The sequence below is a fragment of the Anopheles bellator genome, chromosome 1 (genome assembly GCF_943735745.2).
Source record: "Anopheles bellator chromosome 1, idAnoBellAS_SP24_06.2, whole genome shotgun sequence".
Classification (NCBI taxonomy): Eukaryota; Metazoa; Arthropoda; class Insecta; order Diptera; family Culicidae; genus Anopheles; species Anopheles bellator.
The window spans coordinates 21,756,502-21,777,425 of record NC_071285.1 but is presented as its reverse complement, the minus strand read 5'-3'; the positions used below and the strand labels follow the sequence as shown (position 1 = coordinate 21,777,425).

General features: G+C 47.7%; 1 protein-coding gene across 1 annotated transcript; it reads right to left on the bottom strand.

Annotated features, from left to right (window-relative positions):
• Window positions 1-5,915: 5,915 nt before the first annotated feature.
• On the bottom strand, window positions 5,916-20,694 carry LOC131215216 (hornerin-like). The gene is made up of 9 exons (XM_058209604.1): window positions 20,548-20,694; window positions 10,839-10,941; window positions 10,548-10,761; window positions 10,315-10,469; window positions 8,795-10,008; window positions 7,599-8,013; window positions 7,242-7,313; window positions 6,665-7,147; window positions 5,916-6,502 (listed from the first exon to the last, which is right to left on the bottom strand). The coding sequence occupies exons 1-9, from the start codon at window positions 20,692-20,694 to the stop codon at window positions 5,916-5,918; spliced, it is 3,390 nt and encodes a 1,129-aa protein (XP_058065587.1).
• Between the last annotated feature and the right edge of the window lie 230 nt (window positions 20,695-20,924).

Below are 20,924 nucleotides of genomic sequence, written 5' to 3'. Positions count from 1 at the left end.
GAACGAAGATTGATATTTTCACTGGCATCCAGGTAATCGGACTTCAGAAGCATACGGAACGCTTCACGAAACGCTTAAAGCATTGGAAACACTCCGTTACAAAGCGCAGGCTTAGCTTAAAGTTCATTGCTGTTCTTGCCAAGCCAACATTAAAAAATGATAAAAGTCGTGCAAAAATAAATACGGCTGTAGTTTGTTACTCTAAGATATGAAAAAGAGACGCAAAAAGTTGGTGAACTGTAAGAACAAAAATAAACATCCTTGTCGCGATATTGCGATAAAAATAGTTTGCGAAACGTCTATACCAAGTGAGAGATGAAAAATAAAAAAAAGGAGAACCAGCGGGATCCTTAATCCTGATTCTATGACATTTGCTGCCTATGCACCGAAAAACCTGTTTAGCTGATGCGCAAGAGACGCATTTGGTAAACGATACGCTGTTTCTAACGTTACGTCATCAGTCATCGATTCTTCGCAAATTAGTCTCAATTAAAATGTCACTATGCCAATTCATCTTGGAAGCTTCAAACAGTGGTCAACATAAGTTCCTCATTTGAATCGCGATAGCAACCATTAGCTTAAGCAAAAGTTTTACATAATAATGCCGCATAATGACATACATAATGCCGATGCCTGCAAAACTTAAGTTCTTATTAATAATACCACAAAGAACAGAAAGCCGGCTCTCGGGGATTAATTCTTGATTTCCAAAATGAAACTAAATTGTATCGTCATCAACAACAAGCTGAGTGCTTAATATCTTAATCCTGTATGCCTGTCTCGTGTCTGTCCGTTATGTTTATCTGTCTATTCTTACATACAAGATTACACATTGGTCACTCATGGTCTAATGCTTATGGGATGATAAAAAGATTTACATAATCTATAATACATAATTTACATAAAAATAGAGGCTATGTAACTTGAAGTTAAACTGCGGAAATTGGAAAAAATCAAATGTTAAATCATTGTTTCATAATTTTACATACAACGGGTTTGCGACCGTGCGAATGTTATTAAAGGCAAAATGTATTCACAACATCATTGAAGATTGTGAAAAGGCTGATTGTAGCTCAACAAACCATATCCAACAACAACCGAATTGTAGAATTTAAAATGTTATGTAAATTATCTTCCAAGAGCCACACAAATTGAAAGTCAATTTTACCGACGAAAATCGAGTCCTTTTTTTAACTACAACTAAATTATTGATTATTAATGAAATCATCCTTTACTCAAGGGCATATTTATGAACAAGGATAATCACACCTTGCGTAAAAAGAAAATCATGTTTTTGACAACACACTCAGAAGTATTGGGCCTAAGTCACCGAGTTAGGTTGGAAATTCGCTTTTCATGCAGCTAATTCTTCGTAATTCTGTTCCTAGTTATTTCTTAGTAAAGTGATTGCTTCACTTAGGTTAAGAATGTTGCCTCCAAAAACAAGGCATTCAACAAAAATTATTAATGAAAAATGCCAATATGCCAAGTTCACTTGTAATGAAAAGTTCGTTTGTAGGAAAAAAATCCACAGAACTTTCAGGTGAATATAATCAAAAAAACGTTGCTCTCTATTTAAATTCAAGAAAAAATGTTCATGTTTCCTCTGCATTCATTTTCGCTGATCGTATCGTATCATACTGGTGGCTGTACTCCGTATAGCACCAAAGAAAGCGACCCGTTTTTCTAATAAAATCCGTATTTTCCGCACAATACTGAGGTTTTCTGGAATTCCCCAACTGAGCCAACGGCAGACACATCGTCCAATGCACCGGTTTGCACAACACACAGCTCCACATCGACGATCTGCACCGTACCGGGGGCGACATTCGACCAGCCGTGAGCCGGTGACACGGTGGCCCCAAATCTTATCGGCGCAACAAAAAAAAATCCACCACTTACCAACACGTAATCCGGCCGCATCTTCGAAGCTTCGAAGGAGCTTCGCTGCTCCCAAATGTCGCCTACACGAAGCGAAGTCCCAAAATGCTTGCACCGCTCACAAACGTCACAGCACAAAACCTGCAGAAAGCTAAACCCAACTCCTGGGCTACGAGGAACTTTTTGGATTGCGTTGTCCGACTTCTGCGAGCTCCGAAACACAACTGGACACCGGCAGACAGGATCCACCGCGTTTTGATAATGCTGCCCCTGGGGCACTAACGTAGTGTGTGCAGCGGCCACCCCTTCCACTGAGAGAAGCAGCCTTCGTTCCCAAAAAAAAAAATCTGAAGATGATATGCTCTGTGGCCGGCGGATCGGTTTACAAGGCAGCATAATTTAGAATCGGCTGACGAAGAATGCAAGAACGGACGCGCGCGATCCACGCGATCAGGTCCGACGATGGGCTTTCCACATTTTATGTATCCTTTTTCCGTTCCGTCTCCGCAGACTCACCACCAGCTCCGGACTCTTCCGGACCTGCCGTACCCCGGACCGGTCTCGTCGATGTTCAAATTATTCTAACGACCTCACTACCCATCTCGATCGTGGCCCTGAACCCCTCGCTGCGTTGATGGTTCTTACTCGCGGATTCTTATCGAACCGCAGCTCGATTCCCCGAAAACATCCTTTTCTAACACACGCAAACACCTGTTTGGTGTACAATGTTTGCACACACGACCGGTATCGCCGAGACCGACCGACCTGCGACCGGCCTGTTGCAGAAGAAGAAGTGACCACCGTCGCCACTGGACCAGTTTTTCCATTTCGGTTCCTTATGACGATCCCTCGGGCAAACCCGTTGACCTCCACCACGACGAGGAGCATCTTCCAAATTACGAATATTATGCGTTAGTCTTCTTGGCGCTGTTTTGCGCGTTGTGACTTCATCCACCGCGAGCGGGATTTTATGGTACCAGTAATTTATGGCCGATCATTTACCATACCACCATGCGGCGGCGGTGCGATTCCACTAGAGTTCTGGATCTTGGTCTCTCTCTGTGCCGTACGGGCGGCGCTTCAACCCGGCACTGACGAACTAGTTTATTGGGACCGGCAATAAAACGATATCCGCTCCCACCGGGAAAGCTCCAGCTGGAGTTTCTTAAGCCTGTATATCACGAGTCTTTTCAAGTCGACCGCGCGTACCGGCGACACTTGGGGAGTGTTGCGTATACCTCCGATTGCAACGCTTCCATTACTTCAGCTGGTACCAGCTGGTTCCGGACGAAAACGAATCTTCTTCCAGTGGCCGTGAAAGTGAAAAACAAATCGGTCATTGGCACACAGTCTGGGTGGCATAGGCTGGCGCATAAAAAGCTTGCATCCGCAGAAAAGCTATCGCACACGCAACTGGCACAGGGTGCCTCAGGCAGTCAGAGTGGGTTCCAATAACATTAACTGGAGCCGATTCTCTTTTGCAGTCAATCAACATTTGGTGTAAAGTGTTAAGTAGGGTAAGTGGAGTGGAGAGCACTGTTTTTGACGAAGCTGTGTCTAATGGATTGTTTAAAACTCCGATCATTTAGCCTTTGGGAGCGTTCTTTCAACGTAAAACGACGACGTTTTTTATTTTGACTGGCTGTTCAGTTGATGCTGGCTACCTCAGACTCACTCAGACGACCTCAGTGCAGTGTATACGCTTCGCCAAGCTCCGATCGGCTGCTCATGTCATGAGAATGGCGGACGACGAACTAGCCCGCAAAGCCATCTTAGGTCATCCAGAGAGGACGTAGAAGGCCCCGTTTGGGTCAGTTGAAGCCGAAGTCTCTTAAATTGACGGCCCATAACCTAAATAGAGCTATTTCCCCGACGGACCAAAACCCGCATTGGTTGCCTTATGTTTGTGATCGGCTTTCGCATAATCGGTCGAACACGTCGGATCATGGACATAGAAAAGCTAACTGTAGCATGGCAGATACTCCTTTTTTTCGAACACTTTTTTTAAAAGTATATTCTCGCTTAAAATTCACCCAAAGCACCCTGTAGATAAGTATGAAACCACCAAACACGGGGTTGGTAGCAAGTGTTTTTGACAACAAGTCGTTTTCCAGTTCAGTTTCATCGTGTTGCGCCGTGACATGTAACCTTGTCACTGTGCCGATCGTGATGTATGCCATCTTCTACTCTGTGTATCATTTCTGTGAATTTTTTTATCGGATTTCGCTTTCTGCTCATTATGCAGTCTACTTTTCCGATACCTAACATCTGCTCGATTCTTTCTCGATTCTTCTTTCTGGTGGCTGGTAAAATATTTGCACATTAACGTCGGCATCTTTATTTTTTCTTCTAATCGCTAATACGCTTTGTTTTCGTCCCATTCGTCCCATAACGTATGCTATTCCGAAGCACGTGTGGCACCGAGCACCGAAGAAGAGCTAAGGAATTCACGAAAAATCACTTACTCTTGTCCGGCTGTTGTGAATGCGTTGACTTTTTTTTTGCCACCACCAATAAATTGCGAGGTAACCTGAACTTTTGACCTTTCGGTTTAGTGTCGAAGCTTAGAGATTCATTAAAAATTCACACATCACCACAGTATCCGCGGATCGGGGTGATCAACGACAGAATTTGAATATTCGAAGCAATGTTCTAGCCAGCGGCGAGCGATTGTCAAAGCTAAATGGTCAATCACTGTTCCAGGAAGAAAACAAAACAATTGGTTTCTCTACAATAGCTCAAAAGTTCCAAATCGTGGGCCCATTGTACGATTTGGTTCCATTGCAAAATTTAACTTCAGACATTAGATGCGCTTTAATTGCCGACGGCAATGGTTCATCGTCGGGTTTACCGTCACTTGAGATGCTGGAAACCCTAACAAAAAACGCATCTGAGGCCATATACATCGTGACTAGTTGACGGTTCTTACGAACCGAAAGAAACTTAATTCACTGCCTTAATACGGGATCACAGATCAACACACGAAATGTAACCACATGATGCGCCACTGGGTTCAGTTTCAAATCAGAAGCAGCACTTATGCTAAACACTTACGTCGAAACACCGCCCATTACTTTATGCTCCTCCTGACGAAACTTAGTCAACAAAGTAGCCCGCTAGAACATGCTTTGAGCGATGCGATACGTTTGCGGTGCATCGAAGGGTTACTTCGGCATCGGCTGGTAAACGCCTGAAACTATGCAATTCGGTACGCTTTTGACGCTTCGAACGGGCACTGTTCAAAAGGTAGACCGTTGCAGAAACGAAGGATGTTATTTATGATAATGGATTAAATTTATTTATTTGTTGGTGATATGAGAACATGATGAGTGCAATCGCTTTATCAACAGGTTATCAGCCTGTTAATCATGATCACCAAAAAAAATCTCGATCGGTCTCGGAGCTTTGGGAATATCGGATTCGTCCTCGGAAGTCAATTGCCGTTGAATTAGTGTCCAAGAAGTTATCCGCGATTCCGTAGGCCGGGTGCCGGGGTTCCGGAGATAATTGAAACTAATTCTCCGGCTGTGGAGTTACAGACCCTTCCCGGTTGGAAAGGACCAGAATTAGAAGCGGTTGGTGTCACAGTGCCCACGTTGCTGCCCAGCTTTTACGGTGTGATATGAATAAAACTCTACGGCTCCATCTCCTCTAATGCGTCGACATGAATTTATTTCATTCCTCGATATACCTAAATAATTTAACAGCACTACCGAGAAGGTGGAAAGAAATAGTCGAGAGCCAAAACCATTACACGGGCCACAGAGTGACCCAAATCCACCCGATCCCACCGACTACTCTGGCAAGTGCTCGGTGCGCTCTTCTTGTTCGCGTGTTTGACATCGGCCCAAAGTTAAATCACAGCATGGCGGCAAGAAACAAAATGGCTGACCTGCCCGAGATGGCATCGAGCTTCGGCAGAGACACCCGGGGTGCTGATCCCTCTCGCGTGTAGATAAAAACCTATTCGATGTACCTAAAGTAAGATGAGTATTTTCTTCGTTATCGGCTCTTCGGCCCATCGGCCCTTGCGACTACTTCCGCCCGAAAAGGGTTCCGGTGTCCGGTGGCCCGTCAAACGGGGTCGCTACTGTCGGTGGTGGCCGCCGGGCACGGAGCCGCCGGGCGCGGGCTCGCTGCAACACCCAGGTACCGTCGGGCTTCTGGAACAACCGCTGGGCAGGCAGCTGGTCCAGCGAGCGTCCAACGCCTGTCGGTGGCGGTGGAGCCGGCCAGTTGAGATTCGCCGGAAGCCCACTCTTCTGGGTGTGACAGTTGGGGATGTAGATGACCGGAATGAAGCCGAGGTAGCCGGTCGGTTGGCCCGGTTGCTGCTGCTGGTTAGGCCGCTGATCGTCGGGACAGTTACAAGGCGCCTGCGGTACGTTCGGCGGTGGGTACGGGTACGGTACGAAGAAGTACGGATACTGCGAAACGGCTATCTGGTAGTTCGGGTTGCCGTTGTTGGGATTATCCGGTCCCGGCCCGGGACCATTCGATGCAGGCGGTGAGCTCGTGTCGATCGGCTTCGTCGGAGGATGAACACCGATCGCGGTGCTCGGGGATCCCGGAACGGGTGTTGCTGGCTCCGGACCTTCAGTGGGGGGCTCCGTTGTCGTACCTGGCAGGGAGCGGAACGACGCCGTCAGTACTGCAGCAGAGTCTCGGGTTGGGTCTCGGGTTAAAAGCATGCACTAACACTACAGTCCCACATCCCAGCACCAGCAATGTAGAGGAGAGGACCCCCAGAACGGTGTTAGGCCTCTCGGGTGGTGAATACTACCTTGACCGCCGGTCGGAATCGAGATGGTGGCGTTGTGCGTTAGATGTGCGCTGCCCTCCAGCCCCGACGTGAGAGTGCCCTCGATTCCTGCGCCCACCGACGTGGCGCTACTTACGTTGACCCCACCGACCGAGACGAGCCCGGTGTGATTCAAGGAGCTATCGATCAAACCTGCTTGTACGCCGACCTGCACACCGGTGCTGCCCGCCACGGACACGTGCTGGCCGTCGATCGAGTTGTGGCCAGCGTGCGAGATCTGCGTCCCGCTGGTCCCACCGGCCGTGACGGTCGTAATGTGCGAGTGATCCACCGTCGTTCCGAGAATCGTGGCCATACCGTCGACGTTGGCCCCTGCCTGCACTCCACCGGCTCCGGCACCGGCACCGATCGTTCCGGAAGCGCTATGGTTGGGTCCGCTGTGAGAACCGCTCGCCTGGCCACTCACTCCAGCCGCAGACACGGCCGCACCTACGGAGAGACCTCCTGTTCGATGGCCACCCCCAAGCCACAAGAGCGTTAGTCATTAGGGAGTCATTGGGAGTTCCCCCAGCAGCAGCAGCTTCCGGCAGGTATTTACCGTGCGGTCCTCCGAGGCCCAGCGTTGCCTGCAGGCCCCCCTGGCCCGGCTTAAATCCGAACCCAATTTGTACTGGTGTGGTGCAGTGGTGTGCAGTGTGTTTCAGTGTACATGTGGCGAGTGTGGCCCCGATGGTGGCGTATGTTTGTGCGTTGTGTTGTGGGTGTGACATGTGTGAAAAGCGCAAGTGTTTGTGTACGATTAGTCTCTGAGTGGTTAATACGATTAAGCTGTTTAGTAAAGTACCATGGCATAAAGTTACGTAACTTCTTACGACTAAGTATCTAAGGGTCTAAGAGCAACACATAATGGCGGAGGAGTTATTTGGTGTCTGCATTGCGCCACACAATACTTTACCTCCGAGTGGCGGTCGCTGACCCTGCGATTGGCCTTGCGACTGCTGACCTTGCGATTGGCCTTGCGATTGCTGACCCTGCGATTGGCCTTGCGATTGTCCTTGCGACTGCTGTCCCTGTGACTGCGTTTGGCCTTGGGACTGCTGACCCTGCGATTGTCCTTGCGACTGCTGACCCTGTGACTGCGATTGGCCTTGGGACTGTGGTGCTCCTCCTTGTTGACCCATTCCCTGTCCCCAGGAAACTTGCACCTGGACGTTGTGCTCCTCCGTGTTGCCGCTGATCGGTTTCTGGTGTTGGCCCTGATGCTGAGCCTGGAACTCGCCCTGCGACAGTCCCTGGTGACTTCCCTGGTGGCTACCCTGGTGTTGGTTGCTTCCGCTGATCGGTCCCTGGTGCTGGTGCTGGTGTTCTCCCTGTGACGGCGAGTTTTGACATGAGAAATTCTTCTCTTCTCTTTTGAAAATTTCTGATTCTTAGTGAGTCTGACCCCTCAACAAATGAGTCGGTCTGACTTTCCTACACCGACTCTAATCGCCAAACAAATTTTACTACTGAGACACTGAGTTTAAATTCAGATTTGCAGATTGATTAGCTTTGATCTGCAAAAGGCAACTATAGGGGTATAACGGTGCTCAATACCGCGAATAAGAACATCTCCCTCGTTCTGTAGGAACGACTAATCCCATACGTTGATGAAATAGTTGACAACTATCAGGGAGGATTCGCGAGAGGAAAGTCTACCACTGATCTTCAACAGATCAGATTTTAACCATGCGACGGATCCTTGAAAAGATGATTGCGTACAGTCAGAAAACCTAGCACCTCTTCATTACATAACTGAGGAAATTCGCGCTAGGGTTCTAGCAGGCAACATGTGATTCTACAGTCTGAGAAAACTATTTGGAGGGCTGGGTTTATGTAGAACTTTCATAATACCCCAGTATTCACATACGCATTTGAGACATGGACTCTATTCCAAAACTGATGAAACCCTCTTAGCCACGCCCTAGAGGATATTTCTCAGATGTGTGGAGGGACAATCTAGAAGTCAATACAAGAGCGAGCTGTACGAATTGAGATCGTCGTAAAAATTCCCTAAAATTCTTTGATGCAGACCAAGACCGCTCGGCGATTGTAGCCGAATAAGTAATAAGGATAAGTAGGAACCACCCATTAAGCTAACCAATTCCTTACCTGGTGCTGTCCACTGTGGATACCTTGGTGACTTCCCTGGTGCTGTCCTTGATGCTGCCCGGAACCAAGGGGACCCTGTTGGCCCACCTGGTGTTGGCCTTGATGCTCCCCACTGTGGATGCCCTGGTGGCTGCCTTGGTGTTGCGATTGATGCTCCCCGGAACTGATCGGTCCCTGGTGAGATCCTTGGTGTTGTCCCTGGTGTTCTGAACCATGATGGGTTCCTTGTTGTTGCCCTTGTCCTTGCCCCTGCCATTGGCCTTGACCTTGTGTTTGGCCTTGCCCTTGTGCTTGGCCTTGACCTTGTACTTGGCCTTGCTGTCCGGAGCCGCTCGGGCCGTGGTGGCTCCCCTGGTGTTGCGATTGATGTTCTCCGGAACTGATCGGTCCCTGGTGTGATCCTTGATGCTGTCCCTGGTGTCCTGAACCGTGATGTGGTCCCTGGTGTTGTCCTTGCCCCTGCCCCTGCCATTGGGCTTGCCCTTGGCCCGGATATTGACCTTGTGCTTGGCCTTGGCCTTGTGCTTGACCTTGTCCTTGCTGCCCGGAGCCGCTGGGGCCCTGGTGGCTCACCTGGTGTTGGCCTTGGTGCTGCCCGGAGCCAACAGGACCCTGGTGGCTACCCTGGTGTTGGCCTTGGTGCTGCCCACTATTGATGCCCTGGTGGCTGCCTTGGTGTTGCGATTGATGCTCCCCGGAACTGATCGGTCCCTGGTGAGATCCTTGATGTTGTCCCTGGTGTCCTGAACCATGATGGGTTCCTTGTTGTTGCCCTTGTCCTTGCCCCTGCCATTGAGCTTGCCCTTGATCCGGATATTGACCTTGCACTTGACCTTGACCTTGTGTTTGGCCTTGGCCTTGGCCTTGCCCTTGTCCTTGTCCTTGACCTTGGCCTTGCCATTGTCCCTGTCCTTGCCATTGACCTTGCCCTTGCCCTTGGCCTTGACCTTGTCCTTGGCCTTGTCCTTGGCCTTGTCCTTGGTTCTGAACTTGACTTTGGCTTTGACTTTGACCTTGTCCTTGGCCTTGACCTTGTGTTTGGCCTTGACCTTGTGCTTGGCCTTGACCTTGTGCTTGGCCTTGACCTTGTGTTTGGCCTTGACCTTGGCCTTGCCATTGTCCCTGTCCTTGCCCTTGACCTTGCCCTTGACCTTGTCCTTGACCTTGCCCTTGACCTTGCCACTGACCTTGCCCCTGGTTCGGTTGATTGCTTCCTACGGGAACATGATTAGTAATATTGAGTACCTGCAACGGAGTGCACACTAATGGAGATTAATGGGATTATCTTCCCGGCTACTACCTTGCGTAGGTCCGCTTCCACCGGTTGTGCTGGGTCGGTGTGTCGGTGCTGTGGTCGGAGTGTGTGCAAGAAAAAACAGAAACAACGAACGGTGCGCCATGACTACGTGCGTGCTCTCTACCCCGTGCATCTAACATCGCTGCGAGTACCTGCCGGACTTTGCCCGCGTAGAAGATCGCCCTCAAATCCTTGCCCCTCCCCCCGCGGAACGAAAGCTTACCTGGCGTGGGACGCGGTTGAGGTTGAGTCGTGCCTGACGTTCCTTCAGGGCGCATCCCTCCCGGAAACATTCCGCAACCCTTCGGTAGATACAGCTCGGTCCACGGTCGCAGCTGTCCGCGTTGCCTCTCACGAGGTTCGTCCTCAACAATGGAGCTACCGGGGACAGGGAAAGGCACACAATCAGGATTCCGTCCCTAGCCTTCCCGGACCCTAGCCACCGCCACTACTCACTTGCTGTACTGCGTCGGGGCGTCGACGAATATCTCGACCGGCCGATTAGGTTCGACCACTCGGTAGCCGTGCGTGTCCGCCACGTAGTGCGTGACGCGCAGCTGCCCATTGGGATCGATGTACCCGTAGCAGCCGTACGTGACTCCGTCCGGTCCGCGCGTCTCATGATGGAACTGACCATTCGGGCCCACCTTGTAGCCGTACTGATAGGAGCCTGCAAGTCAACGGTCAAAAAGCATCCACCAATCATCCGGAATATGGAAGACATCTTCTCTCTCATTTTGCACTTACTCGTGTTGAAGTTAGCCTCGTGGTACTGCGTTTTGCCTGGTTCATCGATGGCCACTATTACCTCCTGCTGGGAGTTCGCAAAGCGGCCGAGCAAGGCTAGGGTCTGTAAATGAAATAATATGGACACTGATTTCAACAAAATATCACAAACCTTTCGAAGCGCTTAGATCAAGTTGGATTCGCCATGACTCTGTATTGTAAGCTCATATACTGTTGTTTTTTTTATTGAAATAATTAAGTAAATAATTCAAAACCAAAAGAAAGTGTATTCGTTATTTGAATTAAATAATGAAACCAGTGGAAAAAGTCTAATGAAGAATGGAACAAAGGAAACAATGAAACCTATGAACTGGAAAATCTAAATTAAATTATGTACGAAATAAAACTAATTTTCAAGCACCTTCTACGGTGGGGATGCTGTAACACTTTCATCACACGCAGTCACGTGAAACGGATGCACACCACGCGTACACAGCACCACGGTTCTTGGAACTACACCGCAGTCAGAGGGTTGGTAGTTTTCCCCATTTATGACATTTTCACACGATCAACAATGGTCGGGCTGAAAGCAATACGGGGCAACGACGGGACCTAGTACTTGCATGGGCACATGTGGTCGGGCACCTTCACCGTCGGGGTTCTAATTGGAATGATAAACTTGCACTTGAATGCTGCGTTCGGCGGTCCGGGTGACCCCAGGAAGATCCGGGTTTCTGATGAATTTCCGGATTCTTGTGTAATGGTTGGTCGCAGCACACGACGATGACGCAAACGCCCAAACCCGGCTGGGCTATTTACCCAGCCAGGTGACAGCCATTTCAGCGGTTGCTAATGGATTTGGAATGTGCCCGAATGAAGACGACTGCAAGCAGAAGGTCACGCTCATGGCCCATAACGGCGATGGCATTTGGAAGAATGGCAATTTTGAGCAGATTGACAATCGATCCGCTTCGTAGTTTCTTTATCTATTTTGTATTTTTTTTATTGCAGACTGTTCCGATGCAATGAATAAACAATCCGATCAACTATTAAGGCTTTGAGATCCTGTCTTAAGAAGATCGTTATTTAAGAAGATCCTTCCGCAAAAATGAACATTTTTTTACTTTCGTTGCAAAACATTTGCGTTAGTCATAAACTTGCATGATTCGAAGGTCAGCAAATATTTAAGCTGAATTCATCGTAAAAAGGTCCAAAGGTGCGACGTTACTACCTTCGAAATGCAGTGTACTAACCATGAACATTCCTATCACTTTTGAAGACACTTCCTTCAGCTATCGATGAGAGGCTCTCCTTTTTCATTTTCATAATAGGCGAGTGTGTTTAAATTCACCAATCCCAACTATTTGACCGAAGTCTGCTCCGTCCCTCGATCCGATGTCATCACAGCTCATAATTGACAATCGAACGATATCGAGACGAAATCGGATGGCAGTCACCAAGGTAACGCGCGATCCGTCTCGGTACCTCGGGAATCGCTCAAGGTGCGCGCACTTTCCTAATCAGCGGGCCATCAACACTGCGCACACTGCGTTCTTTTTCGCCGATCTGACATTTGCGCCCTTCTCTTTTCGGGGAAGTCGGTGCATAGGACAATCGCTCGACTCGGCAGACACTTCGCCCGCAGAACGGCCATATCAGAGGTTGGCACGGTGTGCTGGGTTGTCTCTCCAACCGATTTGACATACAATTGTGTTGATGGAGTCCATCCGCACCGAGAGCTCCACACGCCAGCCAGCTGCCCTCGACTGAACGCGTACGTTAGGCAGCCACGATGGCATTGTTTTTGGTCCGGGGTCTTGGTCTGGTCTGGCTTCCCACCACGGATACATGACTTTCGCATGGCACGTTCGCCTTTCGCGACGATTCTATGCTAATCCCCCCTCCTGGTGTACCACCGTCAAAACCGTTCGCAACTGTATTCTGAGTGGCCACGAGGTGCTAACCATCCTGCGTAAGACAATACACCAGCGAAGGATCTCGCGATTATCTCGGATAACCTTTCCGGGCGACCAATGCCAAAGCGGTTTTGAGAAAAGGTGTCGCTTTCAGAATCGAATTCCCATCCAATGCAGCTGGTCGATCCTAAACAGACGAGAATTCCCCGGATATCCCGTAGCTCTGGGTCCAGCCAGTTAGCACAAAGGTCGTGTCATAAAGCGCATCAAATCAAGACAAAGTGTGGTGCATTAGGAAATCCTTCTAACCGGCCAAGCAATCAACAGAGAATGCTATTTAGCTGGTATGAATCGATTGCTTAATGCTGTGGGTCATAAAAGACCGAAATAGTGGGGAGAAAATGATTTATTTTTCCATTATGATAATGCACCATCTCTCTCCGGGAACACCGTTTTGAAACAATAGAAGAGATAGAAACCGAAACATCGAAGGAATTTTAAGCTATACCACAAGAAGACTATGTTTTGAAAATGTATCGTATGTATTTGAACGTTAGAGCAAATGTATCGCTTCCCAAGTGGACTGCTACTTGAGGAGGATTAAATTAAAAGCTGAGCATTTAAAGATTAATTTCATCCCTATTTGCTATTCAATTTTAAAACGTAAACCGATTGACAATCGATTACATAGCCATGGTACGGACCAATGTGCGAAAGTTCGATGAGTACCTTTCAAAGCTTGTAACTTCAAACTGGCCACCATATCCTTGATCACCAACAGTCACGGTATGTAAACGAAAATCGTTTCTCCTTTACCAGCGGAAACAAATGGAAAGAAAAAGGATATTTGATTTTGGGGAAAGCAGATTACCCGCTAAGCTTGACTTTTTTTTTCGGTTCGCTCGTGCACAATATTTACATCTGCAATCTGTTCCGTTCCGGGGTATGGCTGATCTTTGTGATTTATTTTTCAGACGGTTTTCCTGGGATATTTGGTTCTCGTATCAAAAGCCATTTTTAGTCACCGGCTCCACCGACGAAAGCCGACTGCCTTGCCCCAGTGCACGCGCCAGTACATCGGGTTGAAGGGCCGCCGACCTGGCTTGTCAGTCGAGCTTATTTTGCCAACCGCCAGCTATCCTTCCACGAATCGCTTTCGGATTTCACATCAACTGTCTAGGATCTAGGATACAGCAGCAGTGCAGTGCGGCGTAGGCATCAAAGCGAACGGCGGGCGTCGTTTGTTGTTCGGTCGGTGATATATTTGTGTTTCAAACCGCAAAACACTACCGCCAAAAACCGGGGCGGAAACCCCTGCTAGACGCCAACCACGCCGCGCCTACACTTCAAGTCGCTTTGGGACTTCCTAACTTTTCTTTTTTGCCCTACTGGATAACACCCAACTCACGCCAGACCCGACTTCAACGGTCGACGTGCTGGCGTGACCCACGTCACGGACACGCGATGAAAACGGTGCTGTAGCAACTAGTTGGGGCGACTCGGTGTGCCGGAAGTAACGCCATAATCCTACCAATGATTGGCACACTCACGAACACGGGGTGGTTTGCTCTTTTCTTGGTTCGTCTGTTCCAAGTGATGCCGTTGCCGGTCTGCTGTATCCTTTTCACATTAGTCTATACCTACCACCAGTCGGGGGGTGCAACCCCTTTTCCGGAGCGTGAAAACTTGAAGCTTTTAACGTCTGTTGGGATGGAATTGCTTTTGAGGAGATGGGAATGTTGTTTGAACAAATATCAGATCGGAATCGAAGTGGCTCGATTACCGCTCGTACCACGTTCTGGCAGGGGCAAATGTCATCTTGGGAAGCGAAACGGATGTTCCCCCTCGCAGCATTTGTTTGTATTTGTAAAGTTGAGACAGATAGGTTTGTAGAAATCCGTTTTGTGATATTCAGTTTTGCTCGCTTTTGCTGCTTCAGATATTTCCCAACCCCAACTTTTCCACTCCAATCCATCGGCCAGCTCACCTCCTATCATTATCGAACTCACGCCAGCTGTGGCGATGCATCAGACCTATGTTTTGACTGAATTTTTTTATTTTTATCATTTGTTTTCTTCTTTTAATTTGTTTGCTTTACATGTTAGTACATGTTTTTAGTACATATATTAATACATGGTTGAAAATACAACCAATTTGTATTTGTTCTGTTATCCTTAGACTTACTTAGCTTTAGTTATTATTTATTTTTTAGTGTTTTTAATTATTATCAGATCGGGTAGAACCGTGTACCAACAAAGCTACCACAGCTACCAGAATGCAGAATGCAGAATGCAGAATGCACCACCAGAATGCAGCTACCAACAAAGTTGATGCATTATAAGGGTTTAAACTGACGCCTTTCGAATAGAAACTGATTAATCGGTGCAGCGAGGCGGATGATCTTCGAACGAACCACTATATGTTTAAGGTATGCTTTCTCATAAACCTGTTTTAATCACTCGGGAACTCAAAAGCGATAATGGTTCCAATTCTAGGAATTCTATTCCACATCTTCCCAAAACGCGACTCTGGCAATCCCTAATCCACACAACACCGTTTCGTACTCTCCAGTTTCGATTTCAGCTTGAAGCAATGGTCCACAATCGTACTATTTGCGCGATATGTTGTACATTTGAATTCAATTAATGTCCCGCACTTATCGGGAGCTTGTCCGGGACGCTAACAAGCCCAATGCCACTGTCGATAATGTGCATTCTGCATTATGCGCACCATGTACCCCGCTAATGGAGCAGCATTATGCTATTTTGCGGCTCTCGGCCAGCTCGACCGGAAAATCGATTAATTGCCGTTTGTGCAGCGAAAATGGTCAAAGCTGTTCTGGCCGCAAGTGCCCGCTAGGGATTCCTCGGACAAACAAACGCGTCTTGGCGAGTAAGAAGATAGAACTGCTCAAACAGCGATAGGATGCGGCATACCACCAAGGGCAGTGTGTGTCTCCCGAAACTTCCTTCGAGCTATTTTTCTGCCCAGCTTGGTGTCTTGGGTGCCTCCAGCACCGGACTGTTCTCTGCAGCATCACGCTCCGTCGGGAGAGCTTAATTTGCCGCATTTTTCTTTCGTCACATGGTTCGCCGGTTCGATCCTCGCGGCTATTGAAATCGGAAGTAAGTAGCTATGAATTCGCACTCACAGACGCGCCCCGTTTGCTGGAGGTGGCAAATGTTTCATTCTTTCATTCCGGTTCTTTTTTGCGTACTGGTTGTGCCGGCTAATGCCGTAAGAATTCGCTGCCCGCGTCGTCGTCGTCGTCGGTGGTGGTTTTTCTCTTTTTGCGGCGTTGAGGACGTTGGTGTCGTAATTGGTTTCGCGTTCGGCTAGACACGTTCCGCCGACTACGCCGCCACCAAAACAGAAAAACCGGAATAAGCTACAATATTTACCATCGTTTTTGGCAGGCTATTTCTATGCGCCGTACCCCGGCGGCTAAGACGGCTTTTCAATCGCACCTCACATTTTCCAGGCTTGACACGCTCGTGGAAAATGGGCAAAATGAAGCTGCTCTCAGCCGTTCCACAGGAGATAAGTCTGCCGGTGACGGTCCCCTAAGTGGACTAAGTGGTCCCCAAAACGTACAGATGTTCCTCAAAATCACGAACACCAGAGCCACGAACGTATCGCCATCAAATATTATTCCTTTTCTGTTCCATTTCTAAGAACTGTACTTAGCGGCTGTTCCTTACAATCGGAGCAGCTTTGATTCGCTTTAAGGAAGAAGTGATCCGATCAGAGCAAACAATTGGACAACAGTTTGCCGACAGCAAACCGAATAGCGATGCATTGACCATACTTGCCCAGGAATCGGTGAAACGAATGTTTGCAGTCTCAAGGACGTCTCACTTTAATGGCCAGGGTTATCACCATCAATTATTTTCTTTTCCTATTTTTATTTTATTATTTTTTGCACCTTTTATTATAGTTATTTTGTGTGCTTTTATTATTCGTTACTTTATTGCTTTTGTCCATATTTTACTATAAATATTTTACTATTTCCTTTCGATGTTGCTCCTTTTTTACCTCCTATTGTAATATGTTTGTTATTGCTTTTATTTATCAATTGCCAATATTTATCTGCTAAGCAGTATTCCTTTTATTTTCTGATTAACAGTAACGGACAGCTGATGTGAATTGCTTCATTTATCTTTTCCAGTCCAATAAAAAATTCAACACAAGTGCCGTATCATGCCTTTCTTTTCCATTTAACTGTTGTCATTTAAATTAGATGGAAGCAACAAAGCTGGATGCTGTAACTTTCCGCAGCTGCTTATCGCGCCGCACCACTGTTAGCTTTGCACTTTGTCTAATGGGCCTCTATGGCACAGATATTGCGAAACCTGGACAGTAAAAGTGATTTTAATGAGCACAATTAGCCGGTCTTATTAAAGTCATCCGCGGCGAGTGCGAGTTAGTCAACGAAACCGAAAGTCACCGAAGCAAAAACTGACCCAATTCGCGAGAAGTAAGTGGATCTTCACTCTTCTGGGGCTGCGACTTTGTGCTAAAGAAATGAGGGGTCACGATGCTACAAGCCGGAGGACCATAAACAAGCTCTCCCGGCACGTGCCCGGCACGGATGCGTTGAATTTCATTACTCATTTTTTTGTGGAAAGACCGGCACGCGATTAACATTTAGTCTGGGCCCATCCCACGAGCTAAGCAATCGCTCACCAGTGACGGTTGGCCTAATGCGAACGCCGTCGTCCAGGACGGGTAAGTAGACTTCCGTTTCGTGGCCTTCGCTGCGGCAGCTTGTGGCGACTCGCATGACGTAATGTCGGCGCCTGAAAACGGATGCCTTCTCCCCCACGGATTAGCAGTAATAAATTGCTGCGCCAGAAGAAGTGAGATTGATGGAGTCCAGTCGGAGGCATCCGTGTGTCCGTACCTCGAATGGATTACCAATGTTTAATTTCGTTTTCCGCTACAATGGACAAACATCGAAGACGTTACGTACGACAGTTGGAGACAATTTTAAAGAGGCCGGTTCCGTTTACCGAGACAATGGCAACATTCGTGGGGTGCCCGTGCATGAAATATGATAGGATAACTAGAAAAGAGCGAACCATTCGGATGCTGCCACCCGCTACACGCTTGACAAATCCGGCGGTAGTCACATCCGACGTTTGTTTCTGAATTTCAGGAAGATAAATGGCGTGTCATGGGCCTCTGGCCTTCGCTAGTCCGCTTGGGCGAACCCTGATGCTCCTGGCATCAACTGCCAACTGCCGACGGTTGGCAACCGGATGCCCTTAGAAAAGCGGGCAAAGCAGCTCGCAGCTTTCGAAGAACGACAGAAGTACAATATTTATTTCGCGTAATTTCATTTCAGTCGTTCAGCCGAAAAAGACCACGAGCCAAGCCGAGGTGACCCCCGGCCGGGAGTTGCCATGGGCCCCCGCTGGCAGGGAAGGGATCCGCGTGCGCTATCGGAGCGTAAGATCTTATTTGTTTTTTGAGCTCATTCTACGTTTGGCAACAGGCGAGAGATGGCTATTTTCTGGCGAGGCCGCAAATATTTGATCTTCCCGCCACTCGACGGCGAGACTCGAAAATCAAATACGCGTCCCGGAGCCCGGAAATAAACCGGAAATGGGGCAGTAGTTGAAACATTACATGATGTTCCATCATTAGCGGTGCCATTATTTGACAGTAGAAATCAATACATTTTTGCTTTGTCTGTTGCCTTTACACACAAAGCAAATACTCGCCAAGGATTCCACAAGTCTCGGCGCAAATCAGGGCATATTTTGAACATTTGAATTCATTTTTTTTTCTTTCAGTAGTTCAAAATAATCGTGCCTCGAGTTTCATGGAGAATTTAAAAAAGGATCAATAGTGATTTTATCAAGGAAGGGCTTGCTCACTGAAGGATAACGGAAGTGATACAAATATTAATAACATACACCGAATCATATCTTCAAAAGATGAAAGCATTTCCAAATTTTTAGATCACCTATTTCTGGTAAGCACGCAGCATTAGCTGCTTCCGGGTAGAAGGTCAGCCATCGGCGTGTTTTCGGCTTCAAACGACGATCGCAAAACAAGCTCCAAAGCTCCATAATCATATTGCCAATAATTTTCCAATTTCGACCAAATAGCACCATTAACGTCGTTATCGTGATCCTTCATCGTGTTTGGCTTTGGGAATTCCCGTCGCATTTTACATAACAGACAGGCACAGGCAAATCGTTACCCTCTAACCTTATTCCAAGTGGCGCTTAATGTGACGCTGGTATGTGTGTGTTTAACGTGCGCTTCTGGGTGGGTGGTTTCGGCAAAGCACATAAATCAATTACTTTCAATTTCCATCTCTTTTTTGTTTTATTTGTTGCTATCGGTACACGCACGCAACAACGCACAGGACCGAGAGCTCACTAACGAGCGTGCGGCATCAGATCAAGCTTATCAAGGTGGGTTGGGCTGTGAAGGTGGCTAAGGTGCGAACGCCCCCGGCGCGGATGGCACACTAAGCGGATGAAGAAACGGTTGAAGAGTGTCTTCCCGAGACGTGCGAGATACACGTCATCGGAGGATGCCGCCGAGATGGTTCTGGCAGCACGCTCACCGTAAGCTGTTCCGTTCGTCGTATCCGCTCGCCCGAGCATAAGAATCCGACCCGGCAATGTTTTAACATTCCTCTTCGGTGGGGTACACGTACACGAGAATCTTCAAGTGTTTGTACGCAATGCTGGGCCGGATCACCGGTGAACGATGAAATTTTAAATTCATTCACTGGCTGGCTGCTTGCCGTAACTCGCTGTTTTCATGGCGTAGCTTCACTTCACTCATTCTTGTTTCATTTTGTTTGTTGTGCAATTTTACTTATTTATTATTTGCAATGCTTGTAAATTTAATTTGCTTAATCAGAAACGTGTGAATTTGTCCTTTTGAATGTTTGGTTAGATATTCATCTGTTTTGATTGTTGTCATTAATTAATATCTAACCAACCAAGCTTTGTTTTATTCACGTCTCTTTGTTGCTTAGTTTTTTGTCACTGTGTTTGTTTTCTTCCACCCTTTTTGGTTTGTGTTGTCTATTAACAATCTGTTCATTTGAAAATTGTGCTTATTTATAGTTTATTGTATCTTCTGTTGTATTTTCTACACAGTTCAATAACATTTCTGTCCCGCAAGCGTTTTGTTTCAACTTAAGCAAAATACATACATTTGTGTGTACTTTTAACTTTTGAAATCAGTTTAGGAAGGGCATTTATAAGTGCTGAAGCTTCCATAAAATAGAAACGATAAAATCTAAGCATTTCAGACTGTGTGACAAAAACATCAAAGTATTAAATCGGCAATCAGATAAGCCCAACATTTCTATCAACGCGCCGTCGCTCGGGCTACTCCACCTCGGGCGCCTCTTAAGCAACAATGTTTTTCGGGCATGTTTTGGTAGGTTCCCCACTAAACCACGCCACGCAACAGCCCCCCTTTTGCCAAACCCACCATCATACCGGGTTATCCTTCACATTTATCTATATCAGTGCGGCTGCGCAGTCCGCGTTTCGGATTTACGTGCACGTCGAGAGGGACTCGTGCGTCCAAACGTATGCCTCACACGGATGTACGGACTTCGCCTTCAGAGAGAGGTGAGTGGACGTAAGTGAGTGACTAATGTCCTAATGATGACTTCAGCACCCCCCAAAAAAAATACAAACCCCCCGAGCGAGGCACTCGAGAGGTCTCGCGCACACTTGAAGTGGGCGCTGAATTAAGAAGAAGTGCCAAGAAACTACTTTCGTCCCAATAAGGTTCCGACGGTTTTGCCGACGATGTGGATCAATGTGGCCAACCTTTTGGCGGCGCGGAGTGTGTTGCGGATGATGTTTTATCTTGCGCACCGATTGCGCCATACAATGCGCCAGCGAACCGATCGAACCGGAACCTTGAACCAGCCGCGGAAGACGCTGGAGATGGTTAGTGTTGGTGATGCCGATCATGATGTTGACCAAACATTTGAATCCCCGCCCCGGGCCGGTTTGAGAAAATATGCGTCTCCGGGCGCTGGTAAAAGGTTGATCGTTAACGATCTTGATTGAGCATCGTATAAATTTGAGTAATTTGTCGTAAAAGTGACGGGAGCGTGATGTCCCCCAAAAGCTAGCGGCCCCGAGTTTTCGGTGCCCCCACTTGAGCAATTAGTGATGCCAAAAATGGGATCACGGGGTCT

Bases quoted from the DNA above. Each gene is read 5' to 3' on its own strand.
- LOC131215216 (XM_058209604.1), bottom strand. From the start codon at position 20,694: ATGATCGGCATCACCAACACTAACCATCTCCAGCGTCTTCCGCGGCTG. The intron at 10,762-10,838 runs GTAAGTGCAAAA...GTTGACTTGCAG, and splicing joins CGAGGCTAACTTCAACACGA to GCTCCTATCAGTACGGCTAC. The intron at 8,014-8,794 runs GTAAGGAATTGG...TCGCCGTCACAG, and splicing joins TCCACAGTGGACAGCACCAG to GGAGAACACCAGCACCAGCA.